General features: G+C 58.4%; 10 protein-coding genes across 10 annotated transcripts; 8 read left to right on the top strand and 2 right to left on the bottom strand.

Moving 5' to 3' along the window:
- Positions 1-16: 16 nt before the first annotated feature.
- COLE_06426 (uncharacterized protein) lies at positions 17-440 on the bottom strand (the record flags this gene model as incomplete). The annotated part of the gene is made up of 2 exons (XM_018424777.1): positions 17-157; positions 189-440. 2 exons carry the CDS (start codon positions 438-440, stop codon positions 17-19), a joined length of 393 nt encoding a protein of 130 aa, XP_018280178.1.
- Positions 441-1169: 729 nt separating this feature from the next.
- COLE_06425 (uncharacterized protein) lies at positions 1170-2772 on the top strand (the record flags this gene model as incomplete). Its single annotated transcript, XM_018421266.1, has 3 exons — positions 1170-1324; positions 1364-1889; positions 1930-2772. The coding sequence occupies 3 exons, from the start codon at positions 1170-1172 to the stop codon at positions 2770-2772; spliced, it is 1524 nt and encodes a 507-aa protein (XP_018280177.1).
- Positions 2773-3347: 575 nt separating this feature from the next.
- On the top strand, positions 3348-5092 carry COLE_06424 (uncharacterized protein; the record flags this gene model as incomplete). Its single annotated transcript, XM_018421265.2, has 8 exons — positions 3348-3569; positions 3602-3754; positions 3794-3902; positions 3937-4330; positions 4363-4423; positions 4464-4592; positions 4625-4815; positions 4870-5092. The coding sequence occupies 8 exons, from the start codon at positions 3348-3350 to the stop codon at positions 5090-5092; spliced, it is 1482 nt and encodes a 493-aa protein (XP_018280176.1).
- A 750-nt stretch (positions 5093-5842) lies between these two features.
- On the top strand, positions 5843-8172 carry COLE_06423 (uncharacterized protein; the record flags this gene model as incomplete). Its single annotated transcript, XM_065626482.1, has 8 exons — positions 5843-6309; positions 6349-6737; positions 6772-6882; positions 6921-7096; positions 7132-7273; positions 7308-7612; positions 7648-7986; positions 8026-8172. 8 exons carry the CDS (start codon positions 5843-5845, stop codon positions 8170-8172), a joined length of 2076 nt encoding a protein of 691 aa, XP_065482176.1.
- Positions 8173-8744: 572 nt separating this feature from the next.
- Positions 8745-10504, top strand: COLE_06422 (uncharacterized protein; the record flags this gene model as incomplete). The annotated part of the gene is made up of 3 exons (XM_018425738.2): positions 8745-8789; positions 8867-9632; positions 9678-10504. 3 exons carry the CDS (start codon positions 8745-8747, stop codon positions 10502-10504), a joined length of 1638 nt encoding a protein of 545 aa, XP_018280174.1.
- Positions 10505-11339: 835 nt separating this feature from the next.
- Positions 11340-12717, top strand: COLE_06421 (uncharacterized protein; the record flags this gene model as incomplete). Its single annotated transcript, XM_018425267.1, has 3 exons — positions 11340-11372; positions 11419-11851; positions 11891-12717. The coding sequence occupies 3 exons, from the start codon at positions 11340-11342 to the stop codon at positions 12715-12717; spliced, it is 1293 nt and encodes a 430-aa protein (XP_018280173.1).
- A 790-nt stretch (positions 12718-13507) lies between these two features.
- COLE_06420 (uncharacterized protein) lies at positions 13508-14020 on the top strand (the record flags this gene model as incomplete). The annotated part of the gene is made up of 2 exons (XM_018427159.2): positions 13508-13680; positions 13714-14020. The coding sequence occupies 2 exons, from the start codon at positions 13508-13510 to the stop codon at positions 14018-14020; spliced, it is 480 nt and encodes a 159-aa protein (XP_018280172.1).
- Positions 14021-14302: 282 nt separating this feature from the next.
- Positions 14303-15075, bottom strand: COLE_06419 (uncharacterized protein; the record flags this gene model as incomplete). Its single annotated transcript, XM_018427161.2, has 2 exons — positions 14303-14460; positions 14634-15075. The coding sequence occupies 2 exons, from the start codon at positions 15073-15075 to the stop codon at positions 14303-14305; spliced, it is 600 nt and encodes a 199-aa protein (XP_018280171.1).
- Positions 15076-15361: 286 nt separating this feature from the next.
- Positions 15362-17095, top strand: COLE_06418 (uncharacterized protein; the record flags this gene model as incomplete). Its single annotated transcript, XM_018427160.2, has 7 exons — positions 15362-15549; positions 15590-15647; positions 15681-15762; positions 15798-15849; positions 15883-15940; positions 16040-16501; positions 16541-17095. 7 exons carry the CDS (start codon positions 15362-15364, stop codon positions 17093-17095), a joined length of 1455 nt encoding a protein of 484 aa, XP_018280170.1.
- A 425-nt stretch (positions 17096-17520) lies between these two features.
- COLE_06417 (uncharacterized protein) lies at positions 17521-17958 on the top strand (the record flags this gene model as incomplete). The annotated part of the gene is made up of 3 exons (XM_018426533.2): positions 17521-17587; positions 17675-17809; positions 17855-17958. 3 exons carry the CDS (start codon positions 17521-17523, stop codon positions 17956-17958), a joined length of 306 nt encoding a protein of 101 aa, XP_018280169.1.
- Positions 17959-17998: the final 40 nt, after the last annotated feature.

The raw sequence follows: 17998 nt of genomic DNA, 5'->3' as shown, positions 1-17998 counted from the left end.
GGAACGGAAGCTACATCTAGTTGGTGGCGGCAATGACCTCGAGACCGCACTTGGCCTCGAGTGGGAGAGCGAGGACCTTGATCGTGGCGCGGGCTGGGCGGTGGTCTCCGAGGAACTCGATTGTGACCTTGTTGAACGAGTTAAAGTCCTCCATATCCTGGCGTCAGCTCGTCCCGATATTTACTCACGGTGAGATACAGCGTCTGCTTGATGATACGCTGGTAGCTCGATCCGGCCTCCTCGAGGACAATTCCAAGGTTGGTGTAGATGCGGCGGAAGCGCTCCTCGGCCGTCTCTCCCACCATCTGCATGCTCTTGGGGTCGATCGGAAGGATGCAAGTCGAGTAGACCGTGTTCTCGTGGCGCATAGCGTGAACGTACGGGCCCACGGTCTTGGGGGCGCGGGTGGGGGCAATGCCAACAAGGGGAGCGGAGGTCATGGTGCTTGGTGTCTGACAAAGGATTGGTAGTGAGGACAGTGGATCAGATTGGTGAACACGCTGGCAAGTCGTAGCACTCTTATACACGCTTCTTGTCTACGGCTCACGATGGACTTCGGCGTCTAAGACGAAGCACACGTACCGCACTACTTCGGCACGGACTAATCCGCTGGCCTCGATATCAACGAGGCGACGTTTGCCGGTGCCTGAAGAGGAGACCGAGTTCGGTCGGCATCACTGACATGCCCACTCACTCACCCATCATCATCCACGTATCGCCGCAATGCTTCGCAATGCTTCGGCTTTCCATTGCAGTGGAAGCTGCACTCGAGTCACATCGGACAGCAAGCCACTCGCCAAGGATGCTCCGCTACCTGCGCAGTCCCTTGTCTTCGCCGATAACGCTAGATGCTTTAAGCCATGATATTCGTGTGCGAGTCTGAAGGAACATCCCACCCTTTACAGCCTCTCATGCTGTCCGCCAGATCCAGTTTTGTGCTTCGTCGCTCAGCCGCGACTGCGGCCCGCGCGCACCTTCACACCACCGCATTCTTACGCACCCCTCCCACCCCGTCGCAGCCTGAGCGCAACGCCCACTCGACTGTCCCGCCCCCGACATTCAAGCTTCAGGATGCTATTGCCAAGCTCGGAGCATCCGTTGAAAGCGCCAAGCAGCGTCTCCCCGACGGTTTCAAGCAGTATGACTTCAAGCGGCCGTCCGGCCGCGCCATGTGGGGTGGCGCAGCGGCCTTCGTCGTCTTGGGTACCGTATGGTTTCTCAGCGGCGACGACGGGTCCGACGATCCCATCCTTGGCCGCCCGAACCCTGCGGATGTCGCCTACCTTTCTCGACTTCCCACGTCCAAGCTCATTTCGGGGTGGATGTAAGTGACATTATCCCTGGAAACAGTCTCTGATGCCAGCGTCTACGCGTTCTGCTCCTCGCCTCTGCTCATCGATATATCCGGCGGGCTCTTCAAGATCTTGCGCAGCATCCCACTCGTATCCAGTCTGACGGACGACTTTGCACGCAGAACGTTCTTCCGACAGTTCTTTGGTTATGAGACGGCCGCGGAGGCCGCTGTTGGCGTGTGGGCCCCGCTCCGCAAGGAGCACATCGGTGTTCTCACCGCTCTCAATATTGAGGCGGAGACGTACGAGTGCCTCAACACGCCAGAGGTCATTCGTGAGGGCGTGGAGGGAACCCTCGACTGTATCGAGCACGTTGGCAAATTTGGCGTAGCGAACTCGACGAAGGATGAGGTGGCCAATGGCGACACACGTTGCTGGGTGCGCACTAAGGTCTCAGGTCTGGTCCCAGACCCGCAGACTATGATGCGCGCAAGCGAGCAGATCACGCGTATGCGTGCGGGTACTGTTCACTATCCCGGTATCCCGGAGGACGGCGACTTCGAGCGTCTGATGAACCTGCGCTCCCTCAGTGCCTCAGTGAGTTTCGGAGCCCCCACTCAAGCCCCTCTGACAGCAGGACATGGAGGCCCTTAAGAACGTATACACGTATCTGCAACAGTACATGCATGCTGGGCAGAAGCATGGCGTGCGTATTATCATCGACGCCGAACAGTCGTGGTACCAGCCAGCTGTCGACGTCATGACTGAGCAGCTCATGCGCGAGTTTAACACGGGCAAGGACGGAAAGTCGCCCGTCGTCGTCGCCTCCTTCCAGGCATACCTCCGTCGCAACCCCGAGCTCGTGCGCTCACAGATTGAGCGCGCCAAGGAGGGCGGATACAAGCTTATCTATAAGCAGGTGCGCGGCGCGTACATGCCCTACGAGCGCGAGCGGTGGGCGAAGCTCAAGATGCCTGGCCCCCCTCCAGTCTGGGGAAGCAAGGCTGAGACGGACGCGTCGTACCGCCAGAGCATCGAGACGGGGATCAACGCCATCGCAGCACACAAGGAGGATCCCTCTACCGCGGACGTCGCTGTCATCTTCGCAACTCACAACGAGATCAGCGTGGACGACGCCATCGGACTGCTCGCCAAGACAGGCCTCGGCACACAGGACGAGAGCGGGCGTCTGATTATCGACGAGTACACCGCCAACCGCGTCGCATTCGCGCAAATCTACGGCATGAAGGACAGCCTTACCAACCGTATTGCCGCAAACGTAGTGACGCCCTCGGGCCTGCCCCTCGTGTGCAAGTCGGCTCCGTACGGTACGCTGGAGCACGCACTGCCCAACCTCGCGCGCCGCGCCGCCGAGAACAAGAGCGTGATGGAGGGTCGGGGTGGCGCGATCGCCGAACGCAAGCGCCTCGGTCGCGAGTTGTGTCGTCGCTACGTTCCATTCTACAGCAGCGATCGGTAGAGAATGTGTACTGGTGTAATGAATACGAACTGGCCTCTAAGTGATTGCTCGTGGGGCTTAGAGCCGTCGATGGCACGTGCGACCATCCGATACTGTCAATGCTGCAATGCAGAATGTGCAACGCGATTGCTAACAAGAGTCAAGCCGTGCACCTTTGGTTAATTGCACTTCGCTACACGCCACAGCCGGCCACACCGCGACCCGCACAGGAATCTTGACCCCGAAGGTCCCAAAGGCGGGAGTTACTCTTCTTCTCATGCCTTCTCATGCTAAACAATTCGTGGACGGCTCTCCAAGCTGTCTCCTGCACCGATTAATTATCCATCAATTCCGACCTATCCATCAAGCCCATCTACGATATGGTGGTTCCTTCTTGTGCTGTGGTAGAACGAGTTGAGCGACAGACGGCCCAGGGATGCGGGGTTGACACTTCCCCGCCCTTGGAGACTTCCGGCAAGCCTCGGAAAGGCCGGAGAAGTACGCAAGCGTTCGCGTATCACTCTACCCTTTCCGAGAAGTGCCGGCTGTGTGCTCGTTATCTCTGATTTCCGTCCCTTTAGAATGTGGCGGTTGGCATGCTTGCCCCACACCACCCCACAATGAACGCCGACATGGATCGCCACAGCAAGCACGACGACGTGCAGCACGAGAACACCGTTCAACACGGGAACATTGTCCGGGACAGGCGCGACAAGGGCGACGCAGAGATCGAGATCGTCCCCGTCGGATATCCGTACAAGCAACACGACGCCGTGTTCGGCGAGATCGACGGCGAGCACGGGCCCAACTATCGTAATGTGGGTTGACGAGTGAATTAAGCTGATCCAAGGTCGGCTGGATGGGCAGCTGCGTCCTTATGATGAAGGCCAACGTCGGCCTTGGCGTCCTTTCCATCCCTTATGTGTATCAGGTGCTGGGCATTGCTCCTGGTACCATCGTGATCATCTTGATTCAGGCAATGGTCACTTGGAGTGACTGGGTGGTAAGTCGAGCAGCTGCAGGGGAGATGCACTGACGCTAGGTCGGTTGCTTCAAACTCAACCATCCCGAGGTATATGGTCTAGCAGACGTCGGCTTCGTGCTGTTCGGTAAGGTCGGGCGCGAGGTTCTCGCGACATCCTTCACGATCTGTGCGTTTGCTTTTGCTCAGGTGCTAAACGCCAGACATGATCTTTGTTTGCGGTTCCGGCCTCGTATCCATCTCCACAGCTCTTAATGCCGTATCGATCCACGCCACGTGCACAGCCGTCTTTATCGTCGTCGCAGCTGCAGTCGGGTGGGGCCTGTGCTCCATCCGCACCATGGGACAGATCACTTGGCTGGGCTGGATCGGGATGGTCAGTATCATGGCTGGTATTCTTGCCATGACTGTCGCTGTTGGTGTGCAGGATCGGCCCAGCGACGCACCGAAGACGGGGCCATGGGATAGGGACTTGAAGGCCGTCGGCTCTCCAACGTTCGCCGACGCCATCAGCGCTGTCGCGTCTGTCATCTTCGCGGCTTCCGCCACGCCGACGTACTTTGGGATCATTAGCGAAATGAGAGACGCCAGGGACTTGTAAGTCGCTTAGTGAGGTGTGCTGATGGTAGCAACAAGTCCATGTTCTCGGCCCAGCTCTTCGTCACTGTGACCTACGTCGTCATCGGCCTCGTGAGTAGAGCGTTGCTTCCAAAGCTGATGCCTCTCACAGGTCGTGTACTGCTTCTGTGGCCAGTACGTCTCGTACCCTGCCTTGGGCTCGGCGGGACCTCTCATGAAGCGCGTCTCTTATGGCCTTGCCATTCCAGGCCTGTTCGTAACACTCACCATCTACTCCCACGTGAGTTCTTGCGTGAGCGCAACTGATGTCAGCTCCCCGCCAAGTACGTCTTCGTGCGCATCCTGCGCGGCTCGAAGCACCTCACCAGCAACTCTCTCGTACACTGGGCGACATGGCTTGGCTGTACATTCACCTGCATGGCGACAGCCTATATCATCGCATCCGCCATCCCGATCTTCTCGAGCTTGGTGTCGTTCATCGGCGCCGTTTTCTGCCCCACCATGTAAGCTAGAAGAGAGACGATAGGGGCCCACCGGAGGAAAGAACTGATGACCAGGTGTATGATTCCGTACGGGCTCATGTGGTGGCACGACAACTGGCGTCTCAAGAACACGCCGGCGACATGGCGTCGCTACTCCGGTATGGCGATCGCATCGTTTGTCACAGTTGCCGGCATCTTCCTCACGGTTGCCGGCACTTACGGGGCCATTGTAGCGCTCATCAACCAGCCGAGCGAGGGGAAGCCATGGTCGTGCGCCGACAACTCCAACTCGGTGTGAAGAGGCAGTGCTAACGGTGACAGGTGATTAGGCGCAAGAGTAAAGTAAAGTGAATTTAACAGGGAGGTTGTAGGCAATGGAATATTCCAAGACGTGGAGTTTATCTTGACTATGTTGGCCATTTGATAAGGGAGATTGAGGGCATCAGTAAATGAGCATATCAGACCAGGTGAACGCGGATGATGGCGATGATAAGCAAGTAGGAGTGCAGGCAAGTTGTGTAAAAAAAAAATCAACTGGGCTGCAAGGCTGGCTCTAATTTCCGGGTCGGGAGTGTCGCGCCAGTTGCCCACCTTGTTCCGCACCTGTTCACAGGATCATAGTAAACGCCACCCTGAACCCGATCCAGCCGATGCGGGGGGCCGGGAATCCACCATCGCTCTCGCCCGGCCGACTCGCTCACTCACTGTTCTTCTTCTATCGACCCATCTCTCGAGATCTCTCTATCCGAGCTCTCTGTCTCTCTCCTGACGTCTTCACGCTTCAACCTCATATCGAAAGCTGCTAGCGCTTCTCACCCCTGGCCCTTCCCATCCCCGTCGCCTCACCCGCCGACCCACAGAGGCCCCCAGCCCGCATGTCGGAAGTCGAGCGCGCGGCCAAGAGGCCGAAGCGCACGTACCGCGCATGCTACCCTTGTCGATCTGTAAGGACGCTCACAGTTTGTCAGCCGTTACTAACCCACAGCGGAAACTCAAGTGCAGCTTCGGCGACCCCAACAAGCCTTGGGATGGCCCTTGCGAACGCTGTATGCGCGAGCAGCGAGAATGTGAGCGTGCAAAGCCAACCTTTGTACGCGCTCCTGCACCACGCAAATCCGACGTAAGCCCGGGCAACGATGTCGTCCTTCCCCAGGCAACCAGCTCCCACGGCGAGAACACGGCATATCGCAAGCGGCCCGCAAGCGCTCCTCGATGGGAAGAAGGCCCCGAGTCTCGCACTACGCTCGGAGTTGGGAAAGATCCTGGGAGCAGCGACGATGAAGATGAGCGCCAGGGCGACGATGCGCTTGTTTCGTCAAACCTCCAGAATCCGTCGGACGCGCTGCGTCTCCTTGCCAATGCCAGCAGCCTGCCATATCACTCCCTCAACTCGGCATATCCCGCCAAGGCGCGAGATGTTGGGCCGGCTGGTAACAACGTCTCAACATGGACTTCATGGGGTCCGATCCAGCAAGGTCTTCTTAACGTGCAGGATGCCCGCGCACTCTTCTCGTTGTAAGCCTCCCTCTGATATGCCACCCTGGCTGACCATAGCTTTGAGCTTGAGATGGCTCCCCTATACCCGCTCATCCACCCCATGCTCTTCGAGCCACACTACCTTGACACCCTCGTGCGCGACGAGGCACTACTGCTCGGCACCATCCTAACCATTGCCGCACGGTATTCAAACGTCCTGGCCGACAACCGTGGCGCAATCTTGCACAAGAAGCTCTGCCAGTGGGTGCGCCTTCAGTTTATGCGTGTGATGGACGGAGACTCGGCACTGCGTTCCATCAGTACCGTCGAGGCGCTGCTGCTGCTGAGCGAGTGGCCCATGCTACCTATGAACCATCAGCTCGAGGGTAACAACGAGCCGGAGACAGAGGAGTTTTTGCTTCTCAAGCCGAGCCTGCGGTACGACGCATACTCATGGAGCAACATCGGTATGATGGGAGCACCCTCGCTTGCTGACGATAGGCTGGGCTGTGCGGCTGGCGCAGGAGCTTGGTATTCATGATATTGCCACGGGAAAGTCACAACAGAACCTAGAATTGTGGAAGACGGAGCGCATGCTCAAGACTTGGGTTTGTAAGTCAAAAGGTGAGGGTCACATCTAACCAACACAGATTGCTATAATGCCGACCGACACATTTCCGTACGACTCGGGCGGAACGCTGTCCTCCAGCAGTCCATGACCTCGCGCTGGTGGGAAGACTTGTCGGACCATGTGCATCGTAAGGATCGCGATGGGTCTAATGACGTCTGGACCTCGGACTTGTTTATGCTTGCGTGTATTGCCCAGGTAAGTCCCACACGATGACAATGCTGATGTTCAAGCTCATGGGCACTGTTCAGGATCACTTGTACATCCACAAGGATGTCACGAGGAGTCTTCTTCGCACCGGAGCATGGGAGTCGTTCCTGCAGCGCCTGCGCTTGGAGATTCGTTATTCCAAGAGCGCTTGTCAGACGAAGCTTAGTGAGTCCCGAAGCAGCGTCGCCACTGACAGCAGGTGATGGAACTGTCGACTCAGCACTGCTGCGCATTGAGTTTGACTATCTTGTGCTCTATGCCTACTCCTTAACCCTCCGAGCGCTGCAGGGCAAGCTACGCCGCAGACGCCAGGTCAACGATCTGCACTATCTGTCTCCCTCCTTGCTCAACATGGTCGAGGGGCCATGGATCATGGAGGCCTTGCAAGCCGCACGCTCCATTATCGACATCACGCTCAACGTTCTGGAGAAGAGAAACATTTTGCGAGTCTGTCCCTCGCGGATCTTTCAGTACATCCTCTTTGCCGCCACCTTCATGTACAAGGTGATTACAACCCCATTGAGCGAGGCTGATCCCAGGCACTCGCCACTGGAATGGTCGAGTACGGCCAGCAAAGCACAGTGTCACAACTTGAGAAGGTCGTGCGTGCGCTGAGTCACGCCTCAATCGACGACCAGCATTTCCTGCGGGGCTTTGCCGGTCTACTAAGCCGACTAGGCAAGCACTGGCACGCTGGAGGCCCGCCGCAGAGCGACTCCCCGTCTGTCCTCAACCCCGCTCACGCCAAGACCGGCCTCTCTCCGACCGCCCGCGTCGAGGGCTCATCGCTTACGCCCAACCTCGAGGCGTTGCTTGCGAGCACCGTTACAACCGCAGACCCACTCGGGACGGCGCAGCCACTTGCAGATTTTGCAGCGATGGGTGACCTCAGCTGGAACTGGGACCCCACTTTCCAGATGCCAGCCGCGGATCATGAGCAAGACATGCTGTTTGAGTCCATCTGGGGACAAGGGGCAGAAGATGCCAGTGGCTCAGCGTCCAATCTTTACGCCACGCTTCTAGGCGATGCGCTCGCCTTCCCAGAAGGCCTTGATGGCTCGTAGGATATCACGCTCACGCTTGCTTCATATGTTAATTAGCTTTTCGCTATGGATTGTACTTCTACCAACGGACTTGTGCCATGGATAACCTTGCGGGACGTTCCGGACGCTACCCCTACTCATCCCGTCGTAAAGACGCACTCGTGTCGCGGACATTGCCACGCTTCTACCTAGAGCTAGGTAGGACGCGATGGGCGCTTAGAGACAAGGCTTTCATCGGACCAACCACGTGTTGCGGCTTTGTTCGCGGACCTACGGAGCAACTCTCGGTCTGCGCTTGCCATACTCTGGCGCCGTCCCCTAAGCGTACGCCTACACCCCGCACGTGGCACTGTAACCCTCACCTCGGGTTACCGCTGTAGATAGGGTCGGCATTATCAGAGATATGACAACGGCATCTCACGGTTTCGTCTGGGCTCACAACCCTCCCCCCAGATTGGAACGACCGATGCCGAGCATTTCCGGAGCCCACCAAAGATGCGCCCGAAGCTTACCCCTCGCAGTTGATGCATCAACGATACATATAGACACCACACGCATGTACATATCCGCACACGCACCATTCTCTCCTCGTCATGTCGTACACCTTTGTCCCCCCAACCACCTACAACGAGCCTTCGGTGAGTTAGTTCCGCGCGCTCAATGTGGGACCGAGTGTCGAGGTTCTGGGACGAGACCATCTCGGGCTGACAGGCAGTACGAGTATGCGAAGGGTTCGCCGGAGCGGCCTCTGGTCGAGCAGGCGCTGAAGGAGATGAAAGCGCAGATGCCCATTGAGATCCCCTGCGTCATTGGCGGCAAGGAGATCAAAACCGGCAACCTCATGGATCAGATCCGCCCCGACGACGTGAAGGGTACCCCGCTTGCGCGCTTCCACGCCGCAACCCCGGAGATCGTAGCCGACGCCATCACGCGCTCCGTGAAGGCCCAGCGCAAGTGGGCCGCAACTCCCTGGTACCAGCGTGCCACCACGTTCCTGCGCGCCGCCCAGCTCGTCACCGGCAAGTACCGTTGGCAGCTGATGGCCGCGACTATGCTCGGACAGGGCAAGAACGTCTGGCAGGCCGAGGTCGATTGCATCGCCGAGCTCGCCGACTTCTTCCGCTTCAGCGTCAAGATCGTCGACGATGGCTACAAGCAGCAGCCGATGACTGTCGTCCCCGACGCCATCAACCGCATCGAGTACCGCCCCATTGAGGGCTTTGTTCTGGCTGTCTCGCCCTTCAACTTCACCGCCATCGGCGGTAACCTCGTGACCGTGCCGTCGATCCTCGGCGGCGTTGCCATCTGGAAGCCCTCGCCCATGAGCATGTACTCCAACTACCTCACACACAAGATCCTCCTTGAGGCTGGTGTTCCCGGAGACGTCATCCAGTTCGTCCCAGGCGACGCTGAGGCCATCGTCAACCAGTGCATCGAGCACCGCGACTTTGCTGCGCTCCACTTCACCGGTTCAACTCATGGTGAGTAAGAGAACGGATGGGCTTGAGCTTGTCACTGACCGTCTGTCCTGCGCAATCTCTGGGCTCGCGTCGGCGCCAATGTTCACAAGTACCGCTCGTTGCCGCGCATCATCGGCGAGACTGGCGGCAAGAACGCGCACCTGCTGCATTCAAGCGCAGACTTTGAGTCCACGATCATTCAGTCCATCCGCGCCGCCTTCGAGTACCAAGGCCAGAAGTGCTCAGCCTTGGGCCGTCTCTATCTCCCTCGCTCGCTCTACAAGGCAGGCTGGCTCGACCGCTTTGTGGAGGAGACCAAGAAGATCCAGCAGGGCGCAGTGGAGGAGTACACCTCCTTCATGGGCCCCGTGATTAACGAGCGCTCGTTTGACAACATTATGGGTCTGATCGGCCAGGCGCAGGCCGAAGGAGGCAAGATCTTGACCGGCGGCACCGGCGACAAGAGCAAGGGGTACTTTGTTGAGCCGACCATCATCCTCACGGAGGATCCCAAGTCTGTAACGATGGTCAAGGAGATCTTTGGCCCTGTCGTCACCGCATATGTTTACGAGGATGATGATTTCCTCAAGGTCTGCGACCTTCTCGACGACACGTCCGAGTATGCCCTCACCTGCGCTCTTTTCGCGCAGGACCCCAATGCCCTTCTTCAGGGCGCCGAGGCACTCAAATGGTGCGCCGGAAACCTCTACCTCAACGAGCGCACCCCCGGTGCCGTCGTCGGCCAGCACCCCTTCGGCGGCTCGCGCTCCTCGGGCACCAACGACAAGAGCGGAACCTGGGCGCACTTCTCGCGCTTCATCTCCGCCCAGGTCGTCAAGGACAACCTGGCTTCTCCCCCCAAGGAGTTCACCTACCCCTCCAACGTTGCTTAAGTTTGTAAAGCGTTTGGTTGTTGTTATGCATCGGTCCTGTCGTATACAAGCGAGAAAGCAGGGCGGACCTAGTGGGAGTGCTGTCATGTGGTGCAACACCTTTTAGTCCGTGATTGTGTGGCAATTATGCTCATGAAGCATTCCAGCAACCAAAAATCGTAGAATTCTACGTTGACGGTATGCTCAGCAGCTGATAGCCGTGTTTGCATCTACGCACATAAGTCTTGCCTGTTCGGGAGCAATCGTTTGCTCGGCATCACCTTCTACATCCACCGCATATAGAACAGCCACAGCCGTACGCTCATCGGGAAACACTGAGTTATGGATAAGGGAGGACTTGGTCACTGAATGTGTGAACCTTCCGCGAACAGGCAGCTTTCCGATTCATCGATCTGAACAGTATGCGTGCATGAGCGTAGCACACGTGCCAAACAGTTGCGGCGTTCGCGGTCTTCCCATAAGAGGAACAATGCGGCATCTGTGACATCTGCCTGCTTTCCACTCGCGCAACCAGCGACTCGCAACATTGCTGGGGTGGCGCGTTTGCTCGGCGATCAACGGAAACGGCGACCTTTCGGCTCGGCCCAGGAAATGGGTGGATCGGTTTTGTCCGACATGTCAGCACCCTATCTTGCGGATCAACCTGCGGAGCCGTTCCTCGCACCCCCAGTGCGTGCCGATGAGCTCCAAACGCTCGGCAAACTGCGGCCACTCCTCTAGCTCTGCAACACTCTGATTTCCATGTCTAGATGTCTCTTATAGTGCACATGTTGGATTCAATGTGGCGGCTAACACCCCAGCCACGTCGCAGTTATCCCTGCAGTCTACTCCCACCATGACCAAGCTTGCTCCCCCTCAGACCGTCCTCGTGAGTACCCCTCTTTGAGCCAACTGGGGACGCTGGCTGACAACAGATCATCGGAGGTGGCGAGTTCGGTGCGACCACCGCACTTGAGCTCGCACGGGGGGCATACAAGGGTCACGAGCATCTGATCACCATTCTCGACCGTGCAGCCTCCCCGCCTGCGTCAGACGCCGCGTCGTACGACTACAACAAGATCGTGCGCCAGGAGTACAGCGACACAGTATATGCCCGTCTGGCCCACGAAGCCATGGATCTGTGGCGCACGCCGGAGTGGAGTGAAAACTACCATGAATGTGGCGTCGTTGTTTCCGTTTCCTCTGGCGCAGAGCAAGGAGGGTATATCCAACAGGCGTTGGCAGTGAACTCGCTCCCAGGCATGCAAACTCCTGGCCTGGATGCCCGCACCTTGGATGGCCGCCGCGCTGTGCAGGAAGTGTACCCTTCGGATGTGCCACTTGGGGACTTCGCCAATCAGGACGTCTGTGAGTGCTGACTCCTCGCGATCTTTGAGCTGAATCTAGACATCAACTATGCTGGCGGATGGGCAAATGCGCGAGGGGCGACAGAGGCCGTCATCGCAAGGTGCCGTGAGGCCGGCGTCCGTTTCCGCCAGGGCACTGCCGCCGAGCTCATCACGGAGGGCCGCAAAGTGCGGGGGGTGGTCACGGCCGAGAATGCGGATCGCGTCATTGCGGACTTTACCATCGCGTGCATGGGCTCGTGGACTCCCACTCTCCTTCCCGAACTCAAGGACGAGTGCCTCCCGACTGGCCAGGTAGCAGCTACTATTCAACTCACGCCTGAAGAGCATGAGCGCTATCGCAATGTGCCCGTGACGCGCATGATTGACAACGGCTTCTACTGCTTCCCGCCCAACAAGGACGGCATCGTCAAGATGGCGATCCACCAGAAGGGTTACCTGAATCCCCAGGACGGCCTGCCCTCCGTCCCCCGCACCCACCTTACGCGCGGATACGAGTATCAGCGTGTGCCTGAGAATGCGCGACGACAGCTCCTGCACGGCCTCAAGCGCGTCTACCCCGAGCTGGCAGCTAAGCCGTGGCTCGCGTCCCGCTTGTGCTGGTACTCGGATCGCCCGAGCGGCGACTGGCTTATCGACCACCACCCCGGGTATGAGGGCCTCTTCATCGCTGCGGGCTGCGCCGGGCACGCCTTCAAGTTCATGCCCATTCTCGGCCGCCTCATTGTCCAAAGCATTGAGGGAACGCTGGCTAAGGAATACAAGGACATTTGGGCGTACCATCACCAAGTCGTGGGACGTAAGGACGCATCGCGCGACTGGGCCACCCTCTACCGTCTTGATGCTGCCAACGTTTCGCGTCTCTAGCGTCATTATGTAGAGTTGGGAACATTTAGAGCGTGTTTGTTTAGCGGCAAATGCATAGGCTACCTTGCGCGGCCAGGGTGCCGGACAATGGCGAAGAGGCTGCCCAAACCACGACCTGGTTGTATGGTCCCACTTCCCCGTCGGTCCAGCCCACGTTGGCGTTGAGGTCTCAACGGCCGCATGAAGGCGTCCCATTTCGTGGTCGGTTTGCCCCACTTACAGCCACCCGGACAGCAGCCCCGCAGATAGGCAAGCATCCCACTACCCTCCTGCGCCCACGCTGTTCACGCATTCTGTAGCCAAGACTTTGGTTGACGTTCGGCATTGTCGAAAGCTGAAATGGGGTGGCTCGGTCGTTTCGATTGCCGGCCTCTGCCCAACTGGCCTGGTGGCTTGTGCCCCTCCGGCTGCACCAGCCTGGCCACTGGTCGGTTGCAACTTAGCACTCTGCACTATCCATTTTATCAGTGATCACCTACCCTTCGCTCTCGCTTGTTTTCTTGGACCTCTTGGACCGATCGCGGCGGAGTGAAGCCTTCAGTCTCGGGATTGGAGTGCAGGAAGCTGCAGGGGCTGTTAGTCGCTCTTCCTCCGTTACCATTAGCCTCATCCTCTTATCTCTGTTCCCTTCCGTCTTTCTATCCTTCGTTCTCCTCTTCACTTCTCGTCCATACGCCCACTGTCATCCTCGCCGAAGTTCCAGTCCACATCCTACTCACCGTTCACCGCACCCGATTGCCCCACTGTGCAGCACCTGCCGAGCGTGATCACACACCCATAGTCTTCGCGGATGCTGACTCCGGTGCAGATGACCCATCACTGCGGAGATGATGCTCAGGAAGGGTTGGTATACCTCGCCGTCGCCATGACACAGGAGGTCGCGTGCTCTAGTAGGACCCTCCCCACAGCTGCAGCCCGCACGCAACAACCAGCTTTTCGTCGCCGCCCGTCAGTCGTCTCGAGGTGAGTACCACATCCGTTAGTACTGACAGAGAGATGTGGGGACGTGAGAGCAGCACCGCAGCGAATGCTCATCACAATGTTTCCACTGCGCGGCATGGTATTCTCGCTGTCATCGATACTTCCGCGGGCTACAACAGTGCATCCCTCCCCACTTCCGCGGCACACTCTCCGCTGCGCTCTGCCAGTCATACCATTCCATCTCCAGAGGTACAATGCAACGCAGACGCCGGGACCCCGCAAGGTAGCGCGCGCTGTGCTCCGCGGGCCTACATGGGGCCCGGCGCTCATCGAGAGAACGTTCTCGAGAACCCACGGAATTGGTCGCCGGCTCTGGCGATGACGACCGGCGGCAGGTCCGCATACCGCGCCTCACAAGAGCGCGACCCCGCTTGAAGCTCCCCACGAATCGCCTCCGGACAGCTCGCGTCTCTCAACGGTCGATAAGCAGACGGCCCCAACAGCTGCGGGCGGGGATTCTGGTCTTCGGCTGCGCAACCGGTTGTCGATTCTCCTCGCAATGATGACCCCGTTCTGGCTGCCCACTTGACTCCCGTATCACATCGACTAGGGCGCGATACCGAAGCCCCCCCTCGAGTGGTGGCACATGATCGCCAATTGCGTCTCACCATCCATATTCAACGGGCTTGGCTGGTATTGCTGCCCACCAAACATGCCGCCAGCGCCGCAGCTCAGTCATCACTATCCGCCGCCTGACCCCTCGTTGGGCAAAAGATGGGCAGTATGTGTGAGGAGAGCTCGCAGGAATGCTCTCAGACAAAGCTAGCAAGTCAGAAATGCCGAGGTAGGATGCAGCGCGACCGAGACAACCGAAGGCCTAAGGTTCCATTATCGCGCGACTCTGCATTCGGTGAGACATAAGAGGGGTAGCACAACACCTCCTCCTATGTATAGCGCCAGGGGAACGTGGGGCCTCCTAACCCCACTTTGCTCACCCAGTGAAAGCCTCAAGACGCAAACATATGTGGAAGGTTTCGACACCGCGTAATCCCCCGAGCGGAAAAACCCCTGAAAGTCAGGCCGTCTCGCCCGACGCATTTGGCCGTGCCCATCGGCCCTTTCAACGCTCCATGTCACTGTGAGGCCAGAAGAATTCATCGCGTTATCGCGCGACCTTGGTGCCTCTCTTCTGTGACCTGTGGGAAATCGGCGGTTAGGACGCGCCAGTCTTTCGGTCTCTGTCTGCTCGGCGCTCCAACACCAATGGTGATCTGGTCTCCACTCACCTCCGACACGTCGGCGATGCATTATCGTTGCTTCGTTAGTGGGCATCATTACAGTATCAACATCAAGCGGGGTCTCGGGGTCGATCCCTGGGCGATCGAGACAGCTGATACGCCGCGCTCTCGCACCGGGAATCCGAGGAGCTTGATCCATGAGCCGAGAGGTAGCCGCTCACTGTGACTTGCTCAACCGTTTCTATCGCGGTTCCTGAACCCTTGCGATGGCCCCGGTGACTCGGCCAACTCGCTATGCGGGGCAAGAACGGTCAGAGCCGGGCCAGCGAACGGCGGCGCTGTTCCTCCCCTGTTGGTTGCTCACGAGCGCTACGCGTCTACCAGTCTCATTCGTCGCTGGGTTTTGACGTGCTGGAGCTTGGGAGAAACGCTGCCTCAAAAGGCTCACCCGGTCGAATCGGTTTCCCCAATACCTCACCCTCATCATGGAGAAGAACGGAGTCACCCCCGCCGTCGAGGCGCCCAACAGCGACGCTTATTATGACGACAAGGCGTCGTCGACCAAACAGGACAACTACACGGTCGACGTTGCCCCCGCGCGTCGCGGGACGATTCACGATGGGGTTTGGGGCGATCTTGATGAAGACGGACCCAACTATCGTGGCTTGGGATGGTGAGTTACCGCCATGGGGGCGTTCGGCGCCTGACGCCAGGGTGCGCACGTCCATCATCATGATCAAGATCCAATTCGGCCTCGGCGTGCTCGTCATGGTGAGTCACATTTCCTGCGCCATCTGACAGCAGCCCTCGATCCTCCACACCCTCGGCATGGTGCCGGGGATCATTATCCTTATTGCGCTCGGTCTCTTGACTTCATGGACGGACTGTACGTTTCGATTGGGACAGCGCTGACAGTACCAGGGATCGTTGGCACTTTCAAGATCGCGCACCCCGAGGTCTATACACTCGCGGAGTGAGTCCCACCTGGACGCCCAGCTGACGCCAGCGTCGGTATGCTCATGTTCGGCAAAGTTGGACGCGAGGTGTTGTTCGTTATGTACTGGGTAAGTCGCCTAAGGTCGCTCTTCTCGCCAATCGCCCCTGAGGTGGTTGGATTTGAGGGCTAGGCCTGGAGTGGCGTCTTACAGGGTGCTGACGGCCAGCTCTACCTTATCTTCGTCGCCGCCGCCGGTCTGCTCGGCGCCTCGACGGCGCTTAACGCGTTGAGCGAGCACGCCCTCTGCACAGCGATTTTCGTGTTCATCTGCGCGGTCGTGGTCGCGGGCATTGCGGCCATTCAGACCCTCGACAAGATCTCGTGGTTCACTTGGGTCGGCGTCGTCGGTATTTTCTCGTCCCTCATTACTCTCGCCATCGCCGTGGGCATCCAGGACCGCCCCAGTACCGCTCCTCAGGCTCCGCTGCCCTGGGACAAGAACGTGGTCGCCTTCAACAACCCCACCCTCCTTGAGGCTATGGCAGCCATCTCCACTATCATTTTCTCGTACTCGGGAACGCCTGCGTTCTTCAGTGTGATCAGCGAGATGCGCGACCCGAGAAAGTACAACAAGGCGCTTATCCTGTGCCAGGCTGTCGTCATCGGCGGCTTCGTAATCTTGGGCGCGGTAAGAGAGCCATCGTGAACTTAAGCTGACCCGCCGCAGGTCGTGTACCACTTTGTTGGTGTTTATGTTGCCTCTCCGGCCCTGGGCTCCGCTGGCGTGACGATGAAGAAGGTGTGCTACGGCCTTGCCCTTCCGGGCCTCATTGCCGGCGCCGTCATCAACTGTCACGTCCCCGCTAAGCTCGTGTTTGTGCGCATCTTCCGCAACTCACACCACCTGTCCAAGAACACCCCTACCCACATCATCACGTGGCTCGGCTGCATCTTCACCAACGTGTCAATCTCGTTCATCATCGCCGAGGCCATTCCCGTTTTCGGCAATCTTCTCTCCTTTGCGGGTGCCCTCCTCTCGACCCCGCTCTGCCTTACAATTGAGTGCATGATGTTCATTTGGGAAGACAAGCGAACTGGCCGTCTCCACAGCGGCATGTCGATCGGTCGCAAGATCCTCCACGCCGCCAACTTCCTCCTCATTCTCGGCTCCTTCTTCTGCATGATCACTGGTATGTGGGCCTCGATTGACGCCATTCGCGGCGATGTGAAGAAGGGAAACACCGTCGCCCCCTTCTCGTGTGCAGACAACTCGAACTCGTAAGCGCAGTCAAGGTGTCCATGTGTCGGGACACAACGAGTGGGATGTCGGAGCACAGTGGGAGAGCGTTCAGTGTGGGGTGGGGAAAGTTGTTCGGGTTTGCCGGGAGAGGGAAGTTTGGGATTGTAAGCTTTGGATAGTTGTTCATGAGCAGGTATGCATCTGGTCCTCGCTGCGGTATCGTCCGCCCTCAGCCACATGCCATGATATGAAGTCCGTCTCGCATATCGCGGCAAGCCGGTGTTGGTTACCGTCATCTGCCAGACAATCAGGCAAACTCCACCCGATGGGCCGACCACCCGGCATCTAGCCTCGGAACCGCACCCGACCGGACAACCAACCCGATCACAATCGGCATTCATATACCGTCTCTCCTCATCCCTTCATCCAGCTCATCCCCCTCTTCTACCTCACACAGTCTCCCCATCATGTCCATCTACCTCGCCGCGCGCTTCAAGGCCAAGGACGAAGCTGCCTCGGCCAAAATTGAGCAGCGTGAGTTCTCCCACTACAGGTGCCCTCTTTGCAATCTCACCTCCCTCTCCAACTGTCACCCTCCGCGACGCATCTTCCTAATCTCAGACCTCAAGACCGTGCGCGAGCACGCGCTTAGTGACAAGGAGCCCGGTTGCAAGTTCTACAACCCGACGCGTGGCAAGACCGACCCTCTGGACTGGCATGTCTATGAGGAGTATGCTGACCAGGCGGCCGTTGATGGTGAGTTCTCGGAAACGGGGGGGAGACGCGCCGCTAACGCCCTAGCGCACATGGCCAGCCCCGCGTTCCAGGCATTCGCCGCCGAGGCCCCAAACCTCATTCCTGGCGGTGTGGGTGGAATTGACATCTCCTTCTTCCAGAAGATCTAGTTGTAGTGTCTGAAGTCAATGTATAGCTGCGTCGGCTCTC

The sequence above is a fragment of the Cutaneotrichosporon oleaginosum genome (assembly GCF_008065305.1).
Source record: "Cutaneotrichosporon oleaginosum strain ATCC 20508 chromosome Unknown ATCC20508_contig06, whole genome shotgun sequence".
NCBI lineage: Eukaryota > Fungi > Basidiomycota > Tremellomycetes > Trichosporonales > Trichosporonaceae > Cutaneotrichosporon > Cutaneotrichosporon oleaginosum.
Note: the sequence above shows the minus strand (reverse complement) of the source record. Positions and strands in the feature narration are given on the sequence as shown.